The following is a 19,050-nucleotide window of genomic DNA, read 5'->3' on the forward strand; positions in this document are numbered from 1 at the left end:
CATTAACATGCCTCATGCTTTTGCTATTGCAGCTATTGGAGAACTAAAACTAGATAGGCTTAGAGAGAGAGCTTCGCCTATTTATAGAATCACTTCTACAAATTAAAAAAGAATAAAAACATACATGCATGCATGTATACAGTATAACCATATAGACCTATTTAACTACTGCTGGAGCCCATATTATGTGAATGAGATTACAGGATTGAAAAACTACTTTGATCAAAAAAAAGTTACTTCTATACTTACTTCCAACTTCTACAAGTGAAAGAGAGGTGATTCACTCTAACAATCGTCTTGGGTCATCTTTCTAATTAACATGCTAATCATCGTTTCATCATCTTGGGTCATGTTCTGCTATTGCAGCTATTAAGTACCTCAAATGGCATGTGAATGCAGAGGTGAGTCGTCTTGGGTCATCATTGACATGCTAAGGTACAGCTATTGTCATTGAAGTTATTGAAATAATAAATCAAATAGATAGGTCACTTTAACTCCTCATCAGAACCACGTAGCCTACAAAATCAGGGTCTTTATTTGCCACTCTTTGCAGAAATGTATACATCAGCAATAACTGTGTCATCACATCATCACTGTGTCATCATGTTGGGTGTGTTGTTCAAGCCCTCTTAGATGGCTGGCTGTAGACATGGTCAGGTCAGGTTGTAACCTTGGCAGGGCGTCCAGCAGCAATCCGATGTTTTCCACCAAAGCTCTGTGTGTGTGTGTGTGTGTGTGTGTGTGTGTGTGTGTGTGTGTGTGTGTGTGTGTGTGTGTGTGTGCACACACACACACACACACACACACACATATATATTTATATACATACACACTGAATAAATGACAGCTTAAATTAAAAGTGCATACAAGAATTACAAATAGACATTTGTGCTTTGACATTTGCCATGTTCATGACTGCTGTTTCCTACATTATCAATTGCTTATGTCACGTTGAACTCTGTTGAATAGTATTACCCCACAAAACATATAGATCTTAGTTCATTACATAAGTCATTACATGCTAAATGTTGCATTTATCTCATGCTATGCCGACATACATTCCCACATTCATGTTGCTAACAGAAAGCCTTTGGCCAAAAAATAGACCAATTAAAAAACCTTTTTCTTTTGCACTTGAAGTATACTTAGCTTACATGACAAAGACTCAAACCATTGGAGGGGGGTAACTCTTGGAAGCTAGTGTACTTTACTATCATCAGGATGACTTGAACCATTGAACAGGGGTGTGGGGGGTAACCCATTTTTGAAATCTTGGAAGCCTGGGATGTCAAAGATGAAAGTCTGAATGAACTCCCAAACCTGGGAACATGGTTTCAGGGAAATTGAGATCGAAGACATAAAATGCTTTAAAACACCCATCACCCAAAAGAGATGGGTGCGCCAAGGCCGCCCCATTTATTATCACATAAGCTTGGGAACACTTATGCCCCTCCCCTAGCATAAAAACATATGGATACTCTGTGGTTGCTGCGGTCAGCTACTGCACCAGGTTTGCCACAGGCTGAAGAAGAAAAGAAAAGAGAGGAAAGAACAAGATTATTACAAGTTGATACAACAGGTTAAATTGAACTCCAAAGCTCCAGTGCTGTAGTCAAGTCACTATATCTGGAGTCTAGGTTGAGTCAATTCCCCAGTAGTGCTCAAGTCCAAATAGAGTCCAAAGTTACTGAACATGAGTGTGAATGCACATGTAGGTGGAACACACATGCCTGCCCTTACACAGCATTAAAATAATGTCACTGTAATTAGCTATCAATATCTTATGCCAACTTATATATTAGGCTACATTACAAAAAATGTGTCTGCATGATCCATCTGTTTGTTGGGCTTCTTCCTCACGGAAGACCAAGGCTGGAGACCAAGGCTGGGGAGCTAACCCATACTGCTCCCGGAATATGTGAGCTCTATGTGAATACCAGCTGAGAGCAAATCTACTGTATGTTGACGCAAAGGTCACCCGTCTTCTCCTTCCTGGCCGGCCATGTGAGTGATCTTCGCAGAGAATTCAGAGTTCATCTCCCAGTACACTCAGGATTTAACATCGAGAAATCCTGAGAAATGTACAGACAGGAAAAGACAAAAAAAATGTGTAAGGCACAAACAATAATCGATTTAGTCTGTACTAAACTTATTCTGTGAGATGTAACGTCACCATGCCTTGAGTGTCCACTAGATGCGGCAACTCTTCGATTATGGCTTGGATTGAATTTGTCCCATCTGCAGTCTGCAGTGGTGGCCACATGTTTTGGCAAGGCTTGTCTGCAGTTATTTGATTCTGTGAAGAGCAGAAAAAGATTAACCCAAGCTAATGGTGATAGATGAACATCCAAGTTTACAAGAACGGTTTGTTGCAAAAAGCATAGTCACATCCACTCCTAAATGTACAGTAGTCACTGTACATTTGAGTTGGATTGAGATAGAAGGGCAACTTGTACCTTATTTCAATCCAAGACACCTTGCTTTACCTTTTTCATGTGACTCCTCCCTGGCCTGGGTTGAAACATGCATCATAAAGTAGAGAAAGTTATCAGAAAAGAACACACACAAACACACATGCACACATTAGGAAATAACCAGCAGCAACACTGAAATTCAGAGTTGCCAATAATGGTTCACATTACAGTAGGATTCACATTGGAATGTTTTGTAACAATGTATTAACTTTACTTACTGACCCATGACAGTCCCTCAGGCATGGAAATGTATCCACTATCGATGACACCAGCTTTGCCTTTGTAGCTGAAGTTGGAATTTAAAACAATAGACATTTTATTGACATTTCCATTTGGATAGTTTGAAGTATTTGTTGATATGGGGTTACAGGGGCCAAACATATTTTATTGCTTTACCTTAGCTTGACAGCCCTCTCCATTATTCTAAATAGCCTGTATTGTACATACAACTGATATTGCATCAGTATATATATGCTACATCGCACAACGTTGTCGGCCCCAAAAATAGCAGATCTACAAGCTCACAGCGCGTCGCGGACGCAACATGTTGTGCTTGTAGATCTGCTATTTTTGGTGTCAACGTTATTCATGTCATAGAACATGATAGAACATGCCAGCCAATATGATGACATTCTCTCCCTAGAATTAAATCACTTTGAAACGCTGCACTCCATATACCAGTGGTTCTCAAACTTTTTCATGTCAAGGACCCCCAAAATGACACTTAATACCCCACGGACCCCCATTTGAAAAGATAAGCCAGGGACCCCAATAAGAGAAGGTTTTTACGGCTCTCTAGCTGTGATTCTCAACCATTTTAATTTCAAGGACCCCCAGTTTAACATGCATTAGGCTACGGACCCCCATTTAATGGCATTTATACCTCTGGGACCCCAATTCATATTGTAAAATCAATGTTAATTTAACTCTTGAGAGTGTACAAATGGAACCAAATGGACCCGTTATGGTTCCATTTGTACACTCTCAGAGTTACAGACCCATACGGGTCCATTTGGTTCCTGTCCATCATTTAGCTGGGGACCCCCTGGAACCCCCTCAAGTACCCCTGGGGGTCCCCGGACCCCACTTTGAGAACCAATGCCATATACAACATAAATATGATCGGCAACGTACATTAACGTAGTGGGTCAGTGCCAGTGCTAGCTGGGTGCTACCCATGGAGCTAACGGTGCTAACGTTAGCGTTAGCTAGCATAATGGCTAACGTTAGTAAGCAAGCTGTACACACGCATTAATTCATTCATTAATTCTCCCAGATAGCGGTAGATTAATGAGAGCACATAATCACTTACAATCATTTCCTTGTAAACAGATTACCGTTAGCTGACCAGCTATTTCCTCCGTGGTGGAAAGTGGAAAGTCTGGTGACCAAATTTGGTCAAAGAGGAAGGGACGTACTTGCCGGAACTCCTTTGACGGAAGCCCTGTCCTTCAAAATAAAGTGCTTTTTCAAACTCGTGCGCACGAGTTTCAAACTCGTGCGCACGAGTTTGAAAAGGAGAGGTTTTATTTTTGAGATAGGCTATATTTTTTTTTGGTCCAAGTTTTTTTTTTTTTTTTTACAAAGATTTTTTTTTTTTTTTTAAGTTTTTTTTTTTCAAAGTCATGCAGGAAAAAAAAACTAACCTAAAAAAAAAAAACATTAAAAAAAAAAAAAAAAAATTGACAAAAAGTTTTTTTTATCAGACAAAAAATTATATTCCATAAATAAAAAAAAATCATCCCCCTTTCAAAAAATGTCATACACTAAAAAGATAAATTTTATACACCCTTAAATAATTAAGCAACTATTAAAAAAAAAGTCACCCCCCCCGTTTTTTTCTGCCAACATATTATTTTTTTCCCCATACCACAAAACATAAACCGCCAGCTTTTAAAAATAAAGTCACCCCCCCAAAAAAAAAATCTTTCCCCTTTTTAAATAAATGTCATCCCCTAAAAATATGTTTTATAGTCTCGTTTTCTTTTCTGCCAACATATTATTCTTTTCCCCATACCACAAAACATAAACCGCCACGTTTTAAAAATAAAGTGACCCTTCCAAAAAATGTACCTACCCTTCAAACAATCTACCTAGTAATGTCCCTTCAGGGGCTCCGTAAATTCCTATTAGCCACTATAAATAGAAGTCAAATATTGTACTTTTACTCCACTATTATATGAAAACTTTAGTTAATAGTTACTTTTTAGATTTTGATTACTATTACAAAACATACAGTAACCACTTCAGCCATTTGAAAATATATTTGAAAATATTTTTTATACCTTGTATACATTAGAAAACTTAATGAGTATACTTTCTCCTTTTGGTATTTTAAGTACATTTTGATACCACTACTTTTACTCAAGTAAATGTAGAATTCCGGACTTTAACTTGTAATCTTGTGTTTCTACATTGCAGTATTTGACACTTTTACTTCAGTAAAACATTTGAGTCCTGGAGTGGAGAAAAGGTGAATAAAAAAACGACTCTGATAAACTAAAGTGCGCAGTCACGTCGTTTTGACGTCATTACGTCATCGCTCTGCATCCGTCCCTCTTTTCTCCGCTCGTGCACAGCTTCAGCCATCATCCGAGAGACAAAATGGTGAGAAAACACTTTACTTCATTATTATTATTATGACACAATACTTCTACATGGACACCCTGACGGTGACGCCACGGTGGCAGAGTGGGACAAAACATAAACTCATTTAAACTCACATTAACGTAAACAAACGGCGACGTTTGTTGCGTTCCGTTAGCCGGTGATGCTAGCTCTGGTCCATAATAACGCTATGGAACCAGAGCTAGCATGATGCTAGCCGGCTGACAGTGCAGTTCCAATGAAGCACATGGGGCGTATTAGCCTGCTAAGCTAGGGGAGGCTAAGCTAACTATAAGTACTGGCCAAAACTACTTTTGTTCTGAATGTTTTCACTGTAAAGGCTATATTTCTGTTAATGACAGACACACGTTCAATATTGTAGTTTCATTAGGTTTATAGGTAACACGTTAAGCCTTAAGGTTGTTCTGTACATGAGGATGCTTTGTTCTGCTCCACCCATAGAGCTTTACCTAGGACTTATTAACTTACTATACACCACTGATCAAGGCTATAATGATGTGACTCCATCCATAGCTACAGCAAAGCGTAAATAAGACCACGATGTGCGTGTTGTTCATTAATGCTTTTCATGTCTAAAGTGCAACCAGAGAAGATGCTCAACTGTGACAGTGCGTTACACCAACATTGTTGACCTGTACAATTATGTTACTCCTGGAACCTTCTAGGTGTTTCTGGGGATGAGGGAGGGGTTCGAGTTCAATACGTGTTTTAATGTTTAATTAATTGGATCAATTAGGTTATATCATTACACTGTTATTTAATGTATTTATCATTATTATTATGATTGTAATGTAGGATAGATTGTTTAGCTGGTTGGAACTTGTGACCACTGGTGCATTGGCAAAAATGCCGAGAGACCTCTTCTCTTTGAGGGTGTTTATTATAAACTGGATTACAGAAGAATGTCCAAAAACACGGTCCCAAATTGCAAATAAACTAAACTAAATTGAACACACATGGCCCTGTACTGCAATTAGCTGCCAGTCCCTCTCTCTAGGCTGAACACAATTATCATTAAGGTCCAAGGGTATATGTGTATGAATGTGTGTGGTAGTGTATGTAATGTATAAAACAAAAAAGTCAATACAAATATTATTTATGAAAAAGTAGCAGATCTGTAGGCTCATTTTGAGCTTGTAGATCTGCTACTTTTGATTAAAAAATGTATCCCCATTGCTTCATTTTTCGTTTATTTTCTGTCAATTATGTTTTCATGTTAAGTAATCTCCCTTGAATAGAGAATAACAGGCCAGATACGACTCTACTTTTTGTTGTAGTTGTTATAATAAAATTATTCATCTGTGTTAGTATTTTGTGGTAATGACGAATGGACTGATTCAGGTTGACTGGTTGACTTTAGTGTTAATGTAATGTTTGATCAGTTTGAAACAGTGGTATTGATGGGTGCATAGATAGGTGGTTGATTATTCCTTTTTTGTTTATTTACCTTTTATGTATGTTTATTATTATTATTGATGCTGCTACAATGTCATGAGGAACCAGAACAAAATCAGTTTTGCTCTTACATACCTGTCTTATATAACTGTACACAAGACAACACCTTGAACCTTGATTTGTTGCTATGGTTACTGCAGGCGTCCCTATCCATGGCCCCGGTCAACATCTTCAAACATGGAGCAGATGAGGAGAAGGCTGAGACCGCCAGACTGGTAAGACTGTGTGTGTGTGTTAAAATGTAAATACAATAAAACATATTGCATGTTCAAATACTTAACTCAGTTCATGTTTTCTCTTTCTAGTCTTCTTTCATCGGAGCTATCGCTATCGGAGACCTGGTGAAAAGTACCCTGGGACCAAAAGGAATGGTATGCCAATCAAACACATTTCACCAAAAGCACACTTGACACCAATTCTTTATACACACTAGCAGCGGCGAGTTGAATGCAGCTAAATGGTGTCTGAGGTATGAGTGATTATAACACTCTAAAATAAGCGAGTTGCGTTGTCCATTGAGAGTTCCGCTGCTCTGCCTCAAGCCATTTGGACTGGATGCCTCACATTTGCAGGTCAGCTGGACAGGTCCTCACAGACACACAAACTTGACGGTTGTATGGACGTCCATTGTCGGTCCTATGTGTTCAGAGCCGACTCAGTGCCGTAGGAGTTATGTAACGATAGGGACAGAATCGTAAATTATCAACCCCCCGCCGTCTAGGATGTGAGGCAGTGACTAGCGGCGTCACCAGGCTCTCTCCTTGCCCCCGCCCCCCTTCTACTGAGACCCGGGAGGAAACACACAGTCGCCTCCCGGACCACCCGTCTGCATACCTTTTTTTGGCGACGATGAGATATAACGTTATAATTCACACTGTCCTGCTCTCATCTAGCTACCTCAGAGTTGTGTTCCACACATACCCAGTTACATATGCACTGTGCAGAACTGATCTAATGTCATTTCCCCCCAAAAGGCAATCATGAATGAATTAATAAACACATGTAGGGCACACTTTTATTTTCATATGTTTTGTGAAAAACTGAACCACTCAACAATGACATTGACCATGGTGTTCTAGACCAGTGGTTCTCAACCTGTGGGTCGGTATCCCCAGGGGGGTCCCCACATGATTTTTGGAGGCCCCCAGATGATAGTGAAGTGACAATTTAAGGATTTTTAAGACATTTTTAATACCTAAAATATATATATATATATATATATATATATATATATATATATATATATATATATATATATATATTTAAAAAAAACATTACTGCAACAAAAGTAATTGACAAACTATAACATGAAACATCGGCCAAATTGTCAAATAATATAAGAAAGAGACAAAAATGGTGAAACTAGCCGATCTACAAGCTCACAACGCCTCGCAACGCCAGATATTTATCTGTGGAACGGAGTCAAACAAAATGGAGGGGTCCCCAGTTCAAATATGATTATTTTGGGGGGTCTCGGCCTGAAAAGGTTTAGAACCATTGTTCTAGACGCAGATGTTGAGCAAGGGTTTCACTCATGCAGACAAAACGACCACTGCATGGTGTCCAGTGTTCCTCCTTGAGACTTAAACGAGAGTTGATAGAAGTTCTGTGAATGCACTTCTACATGTGCAGAATGAAGTGTTTGTTTTTAATTCACCTAATATTTTGTGCTTGTTGACAGCCGGCTCATGGTTTTCCTCTCCTCTTCTCAGGATAAGATCTTGATGGGAGGAGGTAAAGAAGGAAATGTGACCGTAACCAACGATGGAGCCACCATTCTGAAAGCCATCGGTGTGGACAACCCCGCTGCCAAGGTCCTTGTTGGTCAGTACTCTCACTCAGCTCACCCACATGAATACATACACTAGGGATGCTCAATGTGAAAAAATATAATGATTTTTTTCTGCGGAGACATTGTTTTCAGAAGAAAATAACAGCCGTCATGGCATCACAGCTTGTGACTTCCTGAAGTGTTCAAGACTCTTTAAACCTTTGAGGCCGGGAAGGGAACGCATGTGTGTCATTTTAAGATTTCTTTGGCTATTCAAAAATAGCAGATATACAAGCTCGTAGCTTGCAGATCTGCTATTTTTTTAGAAAAATCGTGAAAATGTGTGCAAATCTTTTATAAACATTTTAAACTCAAATCTTTGCTTCTGGTGGTCCCTGGAACAAAATATTATTATTATATATTAGACAAATACATATTATTTTGGGGGTTCTTGACAAGAAAAAAGTTAGAAAACCATTGATAATATAGCAACATAGGTTAAAAAAAAAAAAAAACTTTAGGAAAAAAACCTGATTTAGAAGACATTTGTAAAATCCCCAGAAGCAAAGATTTTAGTTAAAAACTTTCGCTTTAAAAAAGCATATATATATTCAAACTAAAGATTTGCACACATTTGCACGATTTTTCACCTTTGGCTATGCCGTAGCGCGGCACTTACGAGCTTGTAGATCTGCTATTTTTATATAGCCAAAGAAATCTTAAAATGACACAGATGCGTTCCCGGTCTCAAAGGGTTAATTAAATCGGTCAACAGGTAAGCGCTTAATTATTAACCACTTTCAATCTGGTGGCATATTGTGGCCGACAGGTTTGTGTAGACATAAAAAAAATAGTATAGGGTACGTAGTTCCAACAGGAGTGAATGGAGAACTCGAGGTTTAGAATCAGGAACATACAGATATCAATCCGAAGGTTCCAATGCCTCCCCCCATTAGGAGGTGAAGATGTACCAAAATAAATGGAAATAACCCATCTACATGCTCATAATGTGACTCATTTTGAGTTAGTAGATGGGATATTTTTGCCACATGAAATTATAAAATGGGGTTAAAAAACGAGCTGAAATGATTTCTTCCCTCACACTTTTAGAGCGAGGTCATAATGGAGACATAGTGATGCGATAGAGTATTGAAAATATTACATTTTTGTGTATATTTTTAAATCAAAAGTTCCTCAAAGTCCACAAATCGCTGCATGCAGTTTAAATATGCAATTTCAGCTGGTGTTTAAATGGTAAATGGTTTAAACCTAACACGCATGAAAAATGTGTCAATAAAAGAGTTGGCACTTCTTCCAACGTGATTGATAATTTGATTTATAATAATTGTTATGTGTGTGTGTGTGTGTGTCAGACATGTCCAAGGTTCAGGATGATGAGGTTGGCGATGGAACCACTTCAGTCACTGTGTTGGCTGCTGAACTGCTCAGGGTGAGAGCTGTGTGTTATTGTGTTCATCTACATATGTGTATGAATACTCAGACATTAGTCTGACCCACAGGTGTTGTCATGAGACCGTTAAACTCTTGATTCATAACTTTTAGTTTTTACTCTTTGTGTGTGTGTGTGTGTGTGTGTGTGTACTGTGTAGGAAGCAGAGCTGTTGATCGCTAAGAAGATACATCCTCAGACGATCATTGCAGGATGGAGGAAAGCAACCCAGGCAGCAAGAGATGCTCTGAGAGAGGCTGCAGTAGACCATGGGTACACACACATTACATAACATCTTATATATTTTAGCAGTTATTCAGAAAACCTGGGTCAGGATTTAGAAGGCGTTTTTAGAATCTGCTTCAGGTCTAAATGGTTTAATGGAATTTGTCCATTCAGTTGCTCCCAGGATGTTTGGCATCCGGAGGGGCAACTGGGTAATTGTTATTATACTTAAGCGAGAATAGCTGACATAGAAGCTCACAACCGAGTTGCGGATGCGACCGTTGTGAGCTTGGAGGTCTGCTATTCTCGGCCGTTCTCTGCGCACGACACCTTCGCGGGACACCGCAAACATTAGGCTTGACGGGCTGCAGCTGCAAGAGCAGGCTCTTGTGCCGTGATCATAGTCTCGCGTGGCCAGACTGTTGCCTCCCACAATTTACAAATGTTTCCGACATACAGTCTGGGACTCGGAAGCTCTGATCATGTGTAAGGGGAAAGCGGATGCCCCTCCCCTACCCACGTCCGTTTCAGCATTGTGCAGTGGCGCAAATGAGTCCGACTGGAATCAACGAATCTCATAAATATCGTTTATGTCTACTAGTGTCTTCTTTCACAGTTTTTTCTGCGTTAATTCCATGATACCTTTCTCAGTTTTCTGTGATAAACAATCCTCGCACAAATAACATGAATCTACCGCTCCTATGACTATGCTTCCGCCTCGGTTCTGTTTCCACTAGGACTACAGGTCCGTGGGCACCGCGTCGTGATTGGTCGAATGTTTTTCCGGTCTGAACAACTTCCGTTACACAGCTTTCGGGAAGTGGAGTCCCAGACTCTATTTTAGCATTCAGAGATTGTGGAATAGTTGTCTGGTGACGCGAGACTACGTGATCATAGAGCACTCCCTCTGGTCTGATGACAGCCAGGTGTGGTTTGGGGAAAAACTGCTTTGAATTGCTATTATTGTTTATACACAACAGAAACCAAGGATTATACATTTTATATATTTCAAGTGTGAGAGATCTTAGTAAATATCCTAAGTATTCTTCCTCCACACTGGGAGAAAAACAGCATCTGAAAGTTTGATGGGATGCATTTTTTTACACGTGAGTGCAGTGACCGCTTTTCCATTGCATCTTATGAGCGGTGGGCTTCAGTTGGTGCCGGCCAGCACGCGCATACTGGTTCTTATCAGTGTGAAGTTGTCTGATAAGGAGTCTATACGCCAAACATCCTGAGGCGAACGGATGGACCAAATCCGATAATTTGTATTCCCACACTTTGTGGACCAAATGATCCGAAAGTAGGGCCAAATTAAAAATGTAATTGCCTTTTCTCTTTACACATTAAACACAATAAAATGCTACTACAGTAAACTCACTGTGTGTGTGTGTGTGTGTGTGTGTGTGTGTGTGTGTGTGTGTGTGTGTGTGTGTGTGTGTGTGTGTGTGTGTGTGTGTGTGTGTTTCTCTCTCAGTAATGACCCGGTCCAGTTCCAGGTGGATCTGCTGAACATCGCGCGGACCACCCTGTCCTCCAAGCTGCTGACTCATCACAAGGCCCACTTCTCTCAGCTGGCGGTGGACGCGGTGCTCAGGCTGAAGGGTTCTGGGAACCTGGACGCCGTGCACGTCATCAAGAAGCTGGGAGGGAGTCTCATCGACTCCTACCTGGACGAGGGTAAACGACACACATAAATACAATACACACAGTGACATGCTGTCCGTCTTTCAGCTTTTGACCCATTAAGACCGGGAACGCATCTGTGTCATTTTTTGATTTCTTTGGCTATTCAAAAATAGAAGATATACAAGCTCACGGCGTGGCACCAAGTGCCGCGCCGTGAGCTTGTAGATCTGCTATTTTTGAAAAATCTTGAAAATTTTTGCTAATCTTTGAATATATATATATTTTAAGCGAACATTTTGAACTCAAATCTTTGCATCTGGGGGATTCTACAAATGTCTTCTAAATCATAACAGTTACAAAAAACTTGCTATAATCAGCGATACCAAAAGGTGGTTTGAAAACACTGCAGAGTGCAGACCACTGATTGGTCATAGGTGGTACCAAAAAAACAACCAGCTAGCACACCATAGAACATAACGTGTGTGTGTGTGTGTGTGTGTGTGTGTAGGCTTCCTGTTGGATAAGAAGGTTGGGGTGAATCAGCCCAAAAGAATGGAGAATGTTAACATCTTGATTGCCAACACTGGCATGGACACAGACAAGATTAAGGTATACAGTACTTACACACGTCTTTGTCACAGTACATACATGCCAAGTACAATATAATTCACTAACGTACTCTGTGTGTGTGTGTGTGTGTGTGTGTGTGTGTGTGTGTGTGTGTGTGTCTGTGTAGATCTTTGGCTCCAGGGTGAGAGTTGACTCGACAGCGAAGGTTGCAGAAATTGAAATGGCTGAGAAAGAAAAGATGAAGGAGAAAGTTGAACGCATCCTGAAACACGGAATCAACTGTTTCATCAACAGGTACACACACACACACACACACACACACACACACACACACACACCCCACCAATCTCAATATTGCTGGGGACCCCATGAATACACCAAGGATCCCCGGGCGTCCCCAGACGGTGCCTCACTTTTAGAACCACTGATTTCTAGTAGTAGTGTGTGGTAATGTTACACCTCTGTCTGTGTGTGTGTGTCTCTCTCAGACAGTTGATCTACAACTATCCAGAGCAGTTGTTCGCTCAGGCGGGAGTGATGGCCATCGAACATGCCGACTTCTCCGGGGTGGAGAGGCTGGCTCTGGTCACTGGTAAGATGGATGGATCTATAGGATTAACTAGGGCTGTCACCATTACAAATTTAAGTTGATGATTCATTGTCACTCAAATAATTGCGATTAAGGATTGTATTGTGTGTTTGGCCATTGAACATATGAATAGATGTGTATTTCTGTTCCTTTTTTATTCTTCGTAATAGAAAATTGCACAGGGCAGATGACAAATAACTTAAAGGGATAGTTCACCCAAAAAACTTTTTTTCTATCGATTAGTCTCCCCATGGAGACATGAATTCATGGATATCGTTTTGATGACCAGCGGACCGGTAGGCAGCGGTTCCGGTAGGAGATACAAAGGAGACTATTTGTGTCTCCTACCGGTCTGCTGGTTATGAAATTATGGGCATAGGAAATCGACAAAAAACTAAAAATATCCTTGAATTCAAGTCTCCATGGGGTGACTAATCGATAGGAAAAAAAGTCAATTTGGGGGTGAACTATCCCTTTAAATATATAAAAAGAAATGATTGACATTAAAAAGGTTTATACATGTAAAAATATCTGATCTACAAATTGTATGCTTGTAGATCTGCTATTTCAGTTTTTTTTATATTTGAAAATATGTGAACATCTTTCAACATGGAAACGATAATGACTATTATGCAAAAATAATTGTGACTATCAAGGTTTAATGTTACGTTGATGAAGACAGTGCAACATGATTCTAGTGCCATGTTTTCAAACTGTTTCACATTGTTGTGTGTGTGTGTGTGTGTGTGCAGGAGGAGAGATCACCAGTACGTTTGACCATCCCGAACTAGTGAAGCTGGGACACTGCAAACTGATCGAGGAGGTGATGATTGGAGAAGACACACTCATCCACTTCTCTGGAGTCGCCATGGGTACGATACCAACAACACGCCAATAATACTTTCATAATTAGGGTTGGGCATTATACCGATATTATTACCCATCGTCAGATGAGACTAGATATCGTCTGGGATATTTTAATATGTCATGACATAAATGTTGTCTTTGCCTGGTCTTAATCACTTTAACCCTTCAAGCCCGGGAACGCTTCTGTGTAATTTTTTTTATTTTTTTCGGCGATTCAAAAAATAGCACATATACAAGCTCATAACGCGGCACCGAGTGCCTCGCTATGAGCTTTGAAAAATCTTGAACATTTGGACAAATCTTTGAATATACAGTGTATATATGTTTTAAAGTGAAAAGTCCGATCTGTGCTTCTGGGGGACCCTGGAACAACATATTTTGAGATGGGGATCCACGGCCAAATGCATATTATTTTGGTGCCGCGCTATGAGCTTGTATATCTGCTATTTTTAATACCCAAAGAAATCTTAGAAATGACACAGATGCGTTCCCGGATTGAATGGGATAAGCCCACTATAGTTTTAAAAATGATTGAAATGCTTGCTTTTGAGCATGTAGATCAGCTATTTTTTAACAGTGTTTTATACATACATTATCGTTGCAATACGCTATCATTACAGCATCGTTCAAGGTATTCGGTCAAAGATATCGTGATTTTTATTTTGTCTATATCGCCCAGCCCTATTCATAATGCAATGATAGTTTAAAATGTTCTCCACAGTATCAATAACATTTGATGTTCCTGTGTGTTTGTGTAGGGGAGGCGTGCACCATTGTGCTGCGTGGAGCCACCCAGCAGATCCTGGATGAGGCTGAGAGGTCTCTGCACGACGCACTGTGTGTTCTCGCTCAGACTGTCAAAGAAACTCGCACAGTGTATGGAGGAGGTATGCAAAACACACACACACACACACACACACACACACACACACACACACACACACACACACACACACACACACGCGTGATTTTGACAGCAAATATTGATTTAGTTTTAGTCTTTTGAATAAAATTCAGTTTTAGTCATATTTTAGTCAACTAAAATGTTTTAGTAGGCGCTCGGGTGGTGCAGTGGTAAAGTCCCTGCCCACCACCACGGAGGTTGTGGGTTCGAATCCACCGTGGTGCATCTGTCTTTGTCGAGCGTCTGCACGAACACAATTGGCCCGTGTTCAGGGGAGGGAAGCCGGGCGGGGAGGAGGGTGATAATGGTCATTGCACGTACTGCTACGGGCTGGGGCGGCACCTGTCAGCGGGGAGTGTTGGGCGGGAGGAGTAGGACGAAGGCTCTACGTCCTCTCGGTGGGGGCTCCTCACTGGCAGGGTGAGTCAGTAGGATACAACAGCAGTGACAACACAGAAATTTGTGTGGGGAGGAATCAATTGGTATTACGACTAAATTGGGAAGAAAAAGAGCCAATCTACAAGCTCACAACGCGCCACAGCGCGACGCGTTGTGAGCTTGTAGATCGGCTATTTTCAGAGTGCAACACACGCGCAACGCAACATAAAATGACTTGTCTTTTAGTTCTACTTGATCCCTCACTAACATTTTAGTCTAGTTTTTATTTGTTGATGAAATTGTCAATATATTTAGTCTTATTTTTAGCCATCGTAGCTTAGTTTGTATTTAGTTTTCGGCAGTGAAAAGAATTCTACGAAGGTTTTTCGTCATAGTTTTAGTCGACGAAATCAGCACTGACACACACGCACACACACGCATCAATAGATCCTAACGGTCACACCCCACTCTCTTTGCCCCACCAGGTTGCTCTGAGATGCTAATGGCCAAGGCGGTGACTGATCTGGCCATACGGACACCAGGAAAGGAGGCTGTAGCTATGGAGTCATTTTCCAAGGCTCTGATGATGGTAAAAATACATTTAAACGGCTTATGTAATTATTAAAACATTGCAGCGCCTTGTCCGTCTGTCTGTCTGTCCTCAAATTGATTGAAGCAATTTATATTTTCAGTTAATTGGTCCTAAACGGATAGTGGATTACTTTTCGCTTAAACCAGTGGTTTTCAACCTTTTTCATGCCAAGGAACCCTAAATTGATATACATTTGGCCCCCGTTTTAAAATGTTTTGTGCCAGGGACCCCCAGAAGCAAAGCTTTGAGTTAAAAATGTTCGCTTAAAAGAATATATATATATTCAAAGATTTGCACACATTTTCAAGATTTTTCCAAAATAGCCAAAGCTAAGTGGTTAAAATGATTGAAATAATTTTGCTGGGAGCCACTGGTACCCCTCCCCCCAAGGACCGCTGGTGGTCCCTGGACCACTGGCTTAATCGGTTAACCATTTAAATGTTCTATAAGTTCTCTATATGAAGTCGGTACCATCATTTACAAAGGGGACACAGAGATTTGAGGATTTATCGATGGAGATTCTGGACAACCGCTTATCCGACCTAATTCCCACTTGGCACAGCACTCCCTCGGGGGCCAAAATGAATGGTTTTGGACGTACAAGGTTTCTACCTGTTAGAGAAAATATCATGCTTTGGATGATTTCAGATGATTGAAAATGCAATAACCGCTTGTAACATTTGCAATGTGTTCGGAGAGGTGTGCATGTACTTGAAGTTTGTGCTGTCATGTTTTATTTGGGAAAACAAAGTCGTCTTGGGACTCTGTCACATATTTATAACCAGTCGGTTAAATTACTAACCAGCCATGTTATCACTACATTTATTAACTATAAAAAAAATTTTTTTTGTGCAGCTGCCCACCATCATAGCAGACAATGCAGGTTATGACAGCGCTGAACTGATCTCTCAGCTCAGAGCCGCTCACCAGGAGAACAAGAACACATATGGACTCGGTGAGTACATGTACTACTATATGATAGATTATTCCAAATCTTTTTAATCAAAAACAGCAGACCTACAAGCTCATGATACGCATTGCGACGCTTTGTGAGCTTGTAGATCGGCTGTTTTCAAATAGTTGGTGATGGCCCCACTTAACCCATTAAGACGTGGAACGCATCTGGGTCACTTTACATTTCTTTGGCTATTCAAAAATAGCAGATATACACGCTCATAGCGCGGCACCGAGTGCCGCACTATGAGCTTGTAGCTATTTTTGAAAATTCTTGAAAATTTTTTTAAGAATCGCCTCAGGTCTTAATGGGTTAAAGAACGAGTGCTCTACGCCAGTGGTTTTCAAACGTTCTGTGCTAGTGTACCCCTGCTACAATTCACCAGCACAAAATATTTCTTTCTTTCTTTTTGTTTGGCTTAAGTTTTCAAAAGTCACTCAGGCCAGGTCCAAAGCTGCTGCAGTGTCATATCTCCAGTAGTGTTAATCTAGTTAGTAATATGTGTGCGTGTGGCATTGCTCTCAGAAGCAATTGCAAAATAATCACTCACCCACACAACCACACATTACAGTAGGACTAGACATGTTAAGTATCGTAAATGTGACTTTTTAATTTCAACACAAGTGTGTGTGTGTGTGTGTGTGTGTGTGTGTGTGTGTGTGTGTGTGTGTGTGTGTGTGTGTGTGTGTGTGTGTGTGTGTGTGCAGACATGTACCAGGGGACCATCGGAGACATGTGTGAGCTGGGAATCACAGAGTCGTTCCAGGTGAAGAGGCAAGTGTTGCTGAGCGCCGCTGAGGCTGCGGAGATGATCCTCAGAGTGGACAACATCATCAAGGCTGCTCCAAGGTATGGAGGGAGGCAGGGATGGATGGATGGGATACTGTCATTAAGCGGTTCTCAAACCTTTTTAAATTGCAAGGACCCCCATAACTCTGAGAGTGTACTGAGAGTGTTTGGTTCCATTTGTACACTCTCAGAGTTACAGACCTGTAAGGGTGCATTTGGAACCCCACTTTGAGAAGCACTGCTATAGATGGATAAGTAAATGGGTCGTAGAGGATTATTGTTGATTATTGAAATCATTATTACGGATATAAATAAGTAAATACAGTGATTATCTGGCAAATACGTGGACATTGTATTTGAGCACATATGGACAAAGCCGCACCTTGACATGAACACAGAGAATACACACACATATATCGATAGACCAAGTGTAGCGATATGTAATGGAAAAGAAATGAAACCCCTGTTTTTCTTTTTTTTTTTTTTATTGCTAAATACAACGCCCACGTGCTTAGTATCGATACAATCCATTATTTGCATTGCAAAACGATACGATACAAAGTCAAACAATACGGTATGTTGCTGTTAACATTTCGATATACTTCGATTGCTGAAATTTAAAATCGATGCAGTTACTGTATCGTTCCATCCCTGCTACCAACTGAGCTACTCGGACACTGGAAGAAAGAAAGAAGCAGATGGATGGAAAGATATTATTTTCTTTCGCGTGAATATGTTCCTAATACGTTTGTTCCCCAACAGGAAGCGGGTTCCAGACCACCACCCCTGTTAGATGAGGACTATGGAGAGGGCGATCAGTGTATTTATCTGTTTCCAGTTCACTTAGAAGAAGAATTAAACGGCGCTCTTGGTTTTCATGTTTAGGTCCCTTTGGAAGCACTGTACAGACTAGCCCTGCTAACGCTAGCTCACTTGCCTAGCTTAATGGATGATTATGCTGAAGAGGTTAAGGTTTCACCCCAGCTTTGTGGACCGCTAGTTTTTTTACGTTTGTTAATGTTGAGCCCTTGTTAGGCACTCTGGTTTGTGCTTATGGTGGCTTCCATGTTATGCTTACATAGCCATTATAACCACTAAATATGGTCGCCATATGGCTGAAGTCAATGCTAGGTAACGGTAAACATAGTTTTAACGACTTAAGACCTACATTCTTTGTCATATGACGAATAGCCAAAATATCCGATCTACGAGCTCATAACACATTGCCTTGTTACCATGCTACTGTTCAGCAGAAGGGGCATGCTAGTGTTAGCTGGGTTGTCTACAAAATATGGAACAAAAGTGTTGATGTTTGTTTACTGAAAAAATAAAAGCAACAAGCCAGATGACTTGCATTTGTGTATATTTCTTTGTCAGATTTATTGTATAATGTAATGATTTGAATGAGGAATGTCTGCATCAATGGTAGATGATGGTCAATTTAAAAATCGTTATAGACAAAAATGCCAGCAAGCATCTTTACGTTGTGGGACAATATTACAAAATGACACTTTATTAAAGTAACCCTACTGAGAGGTTTTATATCAATTTGAACCATTTAAAAAAAACATGTGTTGCTATAGGAACAGAATGGAAAATCTTAGGTAGTTTTAAATTGCTTCAGATAACTTCCTTCTCTAGTAGCTTCTTTTGGGCTTGTTTTCATAGACGTGGCCGCTTGTTTCTCTTACTAAATCTGGCAACACACGGATAACCTGCATTGCACCTGCAGCCTTCTAGGGAGGAAATGAACAGTCATGTGTTGGGTATCTGT

At 40.5% G+C, this 19,050-nt stretch overlaps 1 protein-coding gene and 1 long non-coding RNA gene across 2 annotated transcripts; one reads left to right on the forward strand and one right to left on the reverse strand.

Moving 5' to 3' along the window:
- Positions 1-2,177: 2,177 nt before the first annotated feature.
- On the reverse strand, positions 2,178-3,871 carry LOC311040192. Its single transcript, XR_014600247.1, has 4 exons — positions 3,787-3,871; positions 2,697-2,760; positions 2,487-2,511; positions 2,178-2,296 (listed from the first exon to the last, which is right to left on the reverse strand). It is a non-coding gene; the product is annotated as an uncharacterized lncRNA (long non-coding RNA).
- Positions 3,872-5,001: 1,130 nt separating this feature from the next.
- Positions 5,002-18,625, forward strand: cct2 (chaperonin containing TCP1, subunit 2 (beta)). Its single transcript, XM_084050294.1, has 16 exons — positions 5,002-5,081; positions 6,698-6,772; positions 6,863-6,928; positions 8,270-8,381; positions 9,702-9,778; positions 9,939-10,051; positions 11,481-11,683; positions 12,141-12,241; positions 12,369-12,496; positions 12,691-12,794; positions 13,544-13,663; positions 14,417-14,545; positions 15,426-15,529; positions 16,388-16,487; positions 17,195-17,336; positions 18,039-18,625. Exons 1-16 carry the CDS (start codon positions 5,079-5,081, stop codon positions 18,067-18,069), a joined length of 1,608 nt encoding a protein of 535 aa, XP_083906420.1. The 5' UTR covers positions 5,002-5,078; the 3' UTR covers positions 18,070-18,625.
- Positions 18,626-19,050: the final 425 nt, after the last annotated feature.

Source organism: Gymnoscopelus microlampas (genome assembly GCF_963454915.1).
Source record: "Gymnoscopelus microlampas genome assembly, chromosome: 23".
NCBI classification, from domain to species: domain Eukaryota; kingdom Metazoa; phylum Chordata; class Actinopteri; order Myctophiformes; family Myctophidae; genus Gymnoscopelus; species Gymnoscopelus microlampas.

What these genes read in the sequence shown, in the direction of transcription:
- cct2 (XM_084050294.1), top strand. An exon ending in CGACTCCTACCTGGACGAGG is followed by an intron (nt 11,684 to 12,140) that starts GTAAACGACACA and finishes GTGTGTGTGTAG; the next exon opens with GCTTCCTGTTGGATAAGAAG. An exon ending in TGGACACAGACAAGATTAAG is followed by an intron (nt 12,242 to 12,368) that starts GTATACAGTACT and finishes GTGTCTGTGTAG; the next exon opens with ATCTTTGGCTCCAGGGTGAG.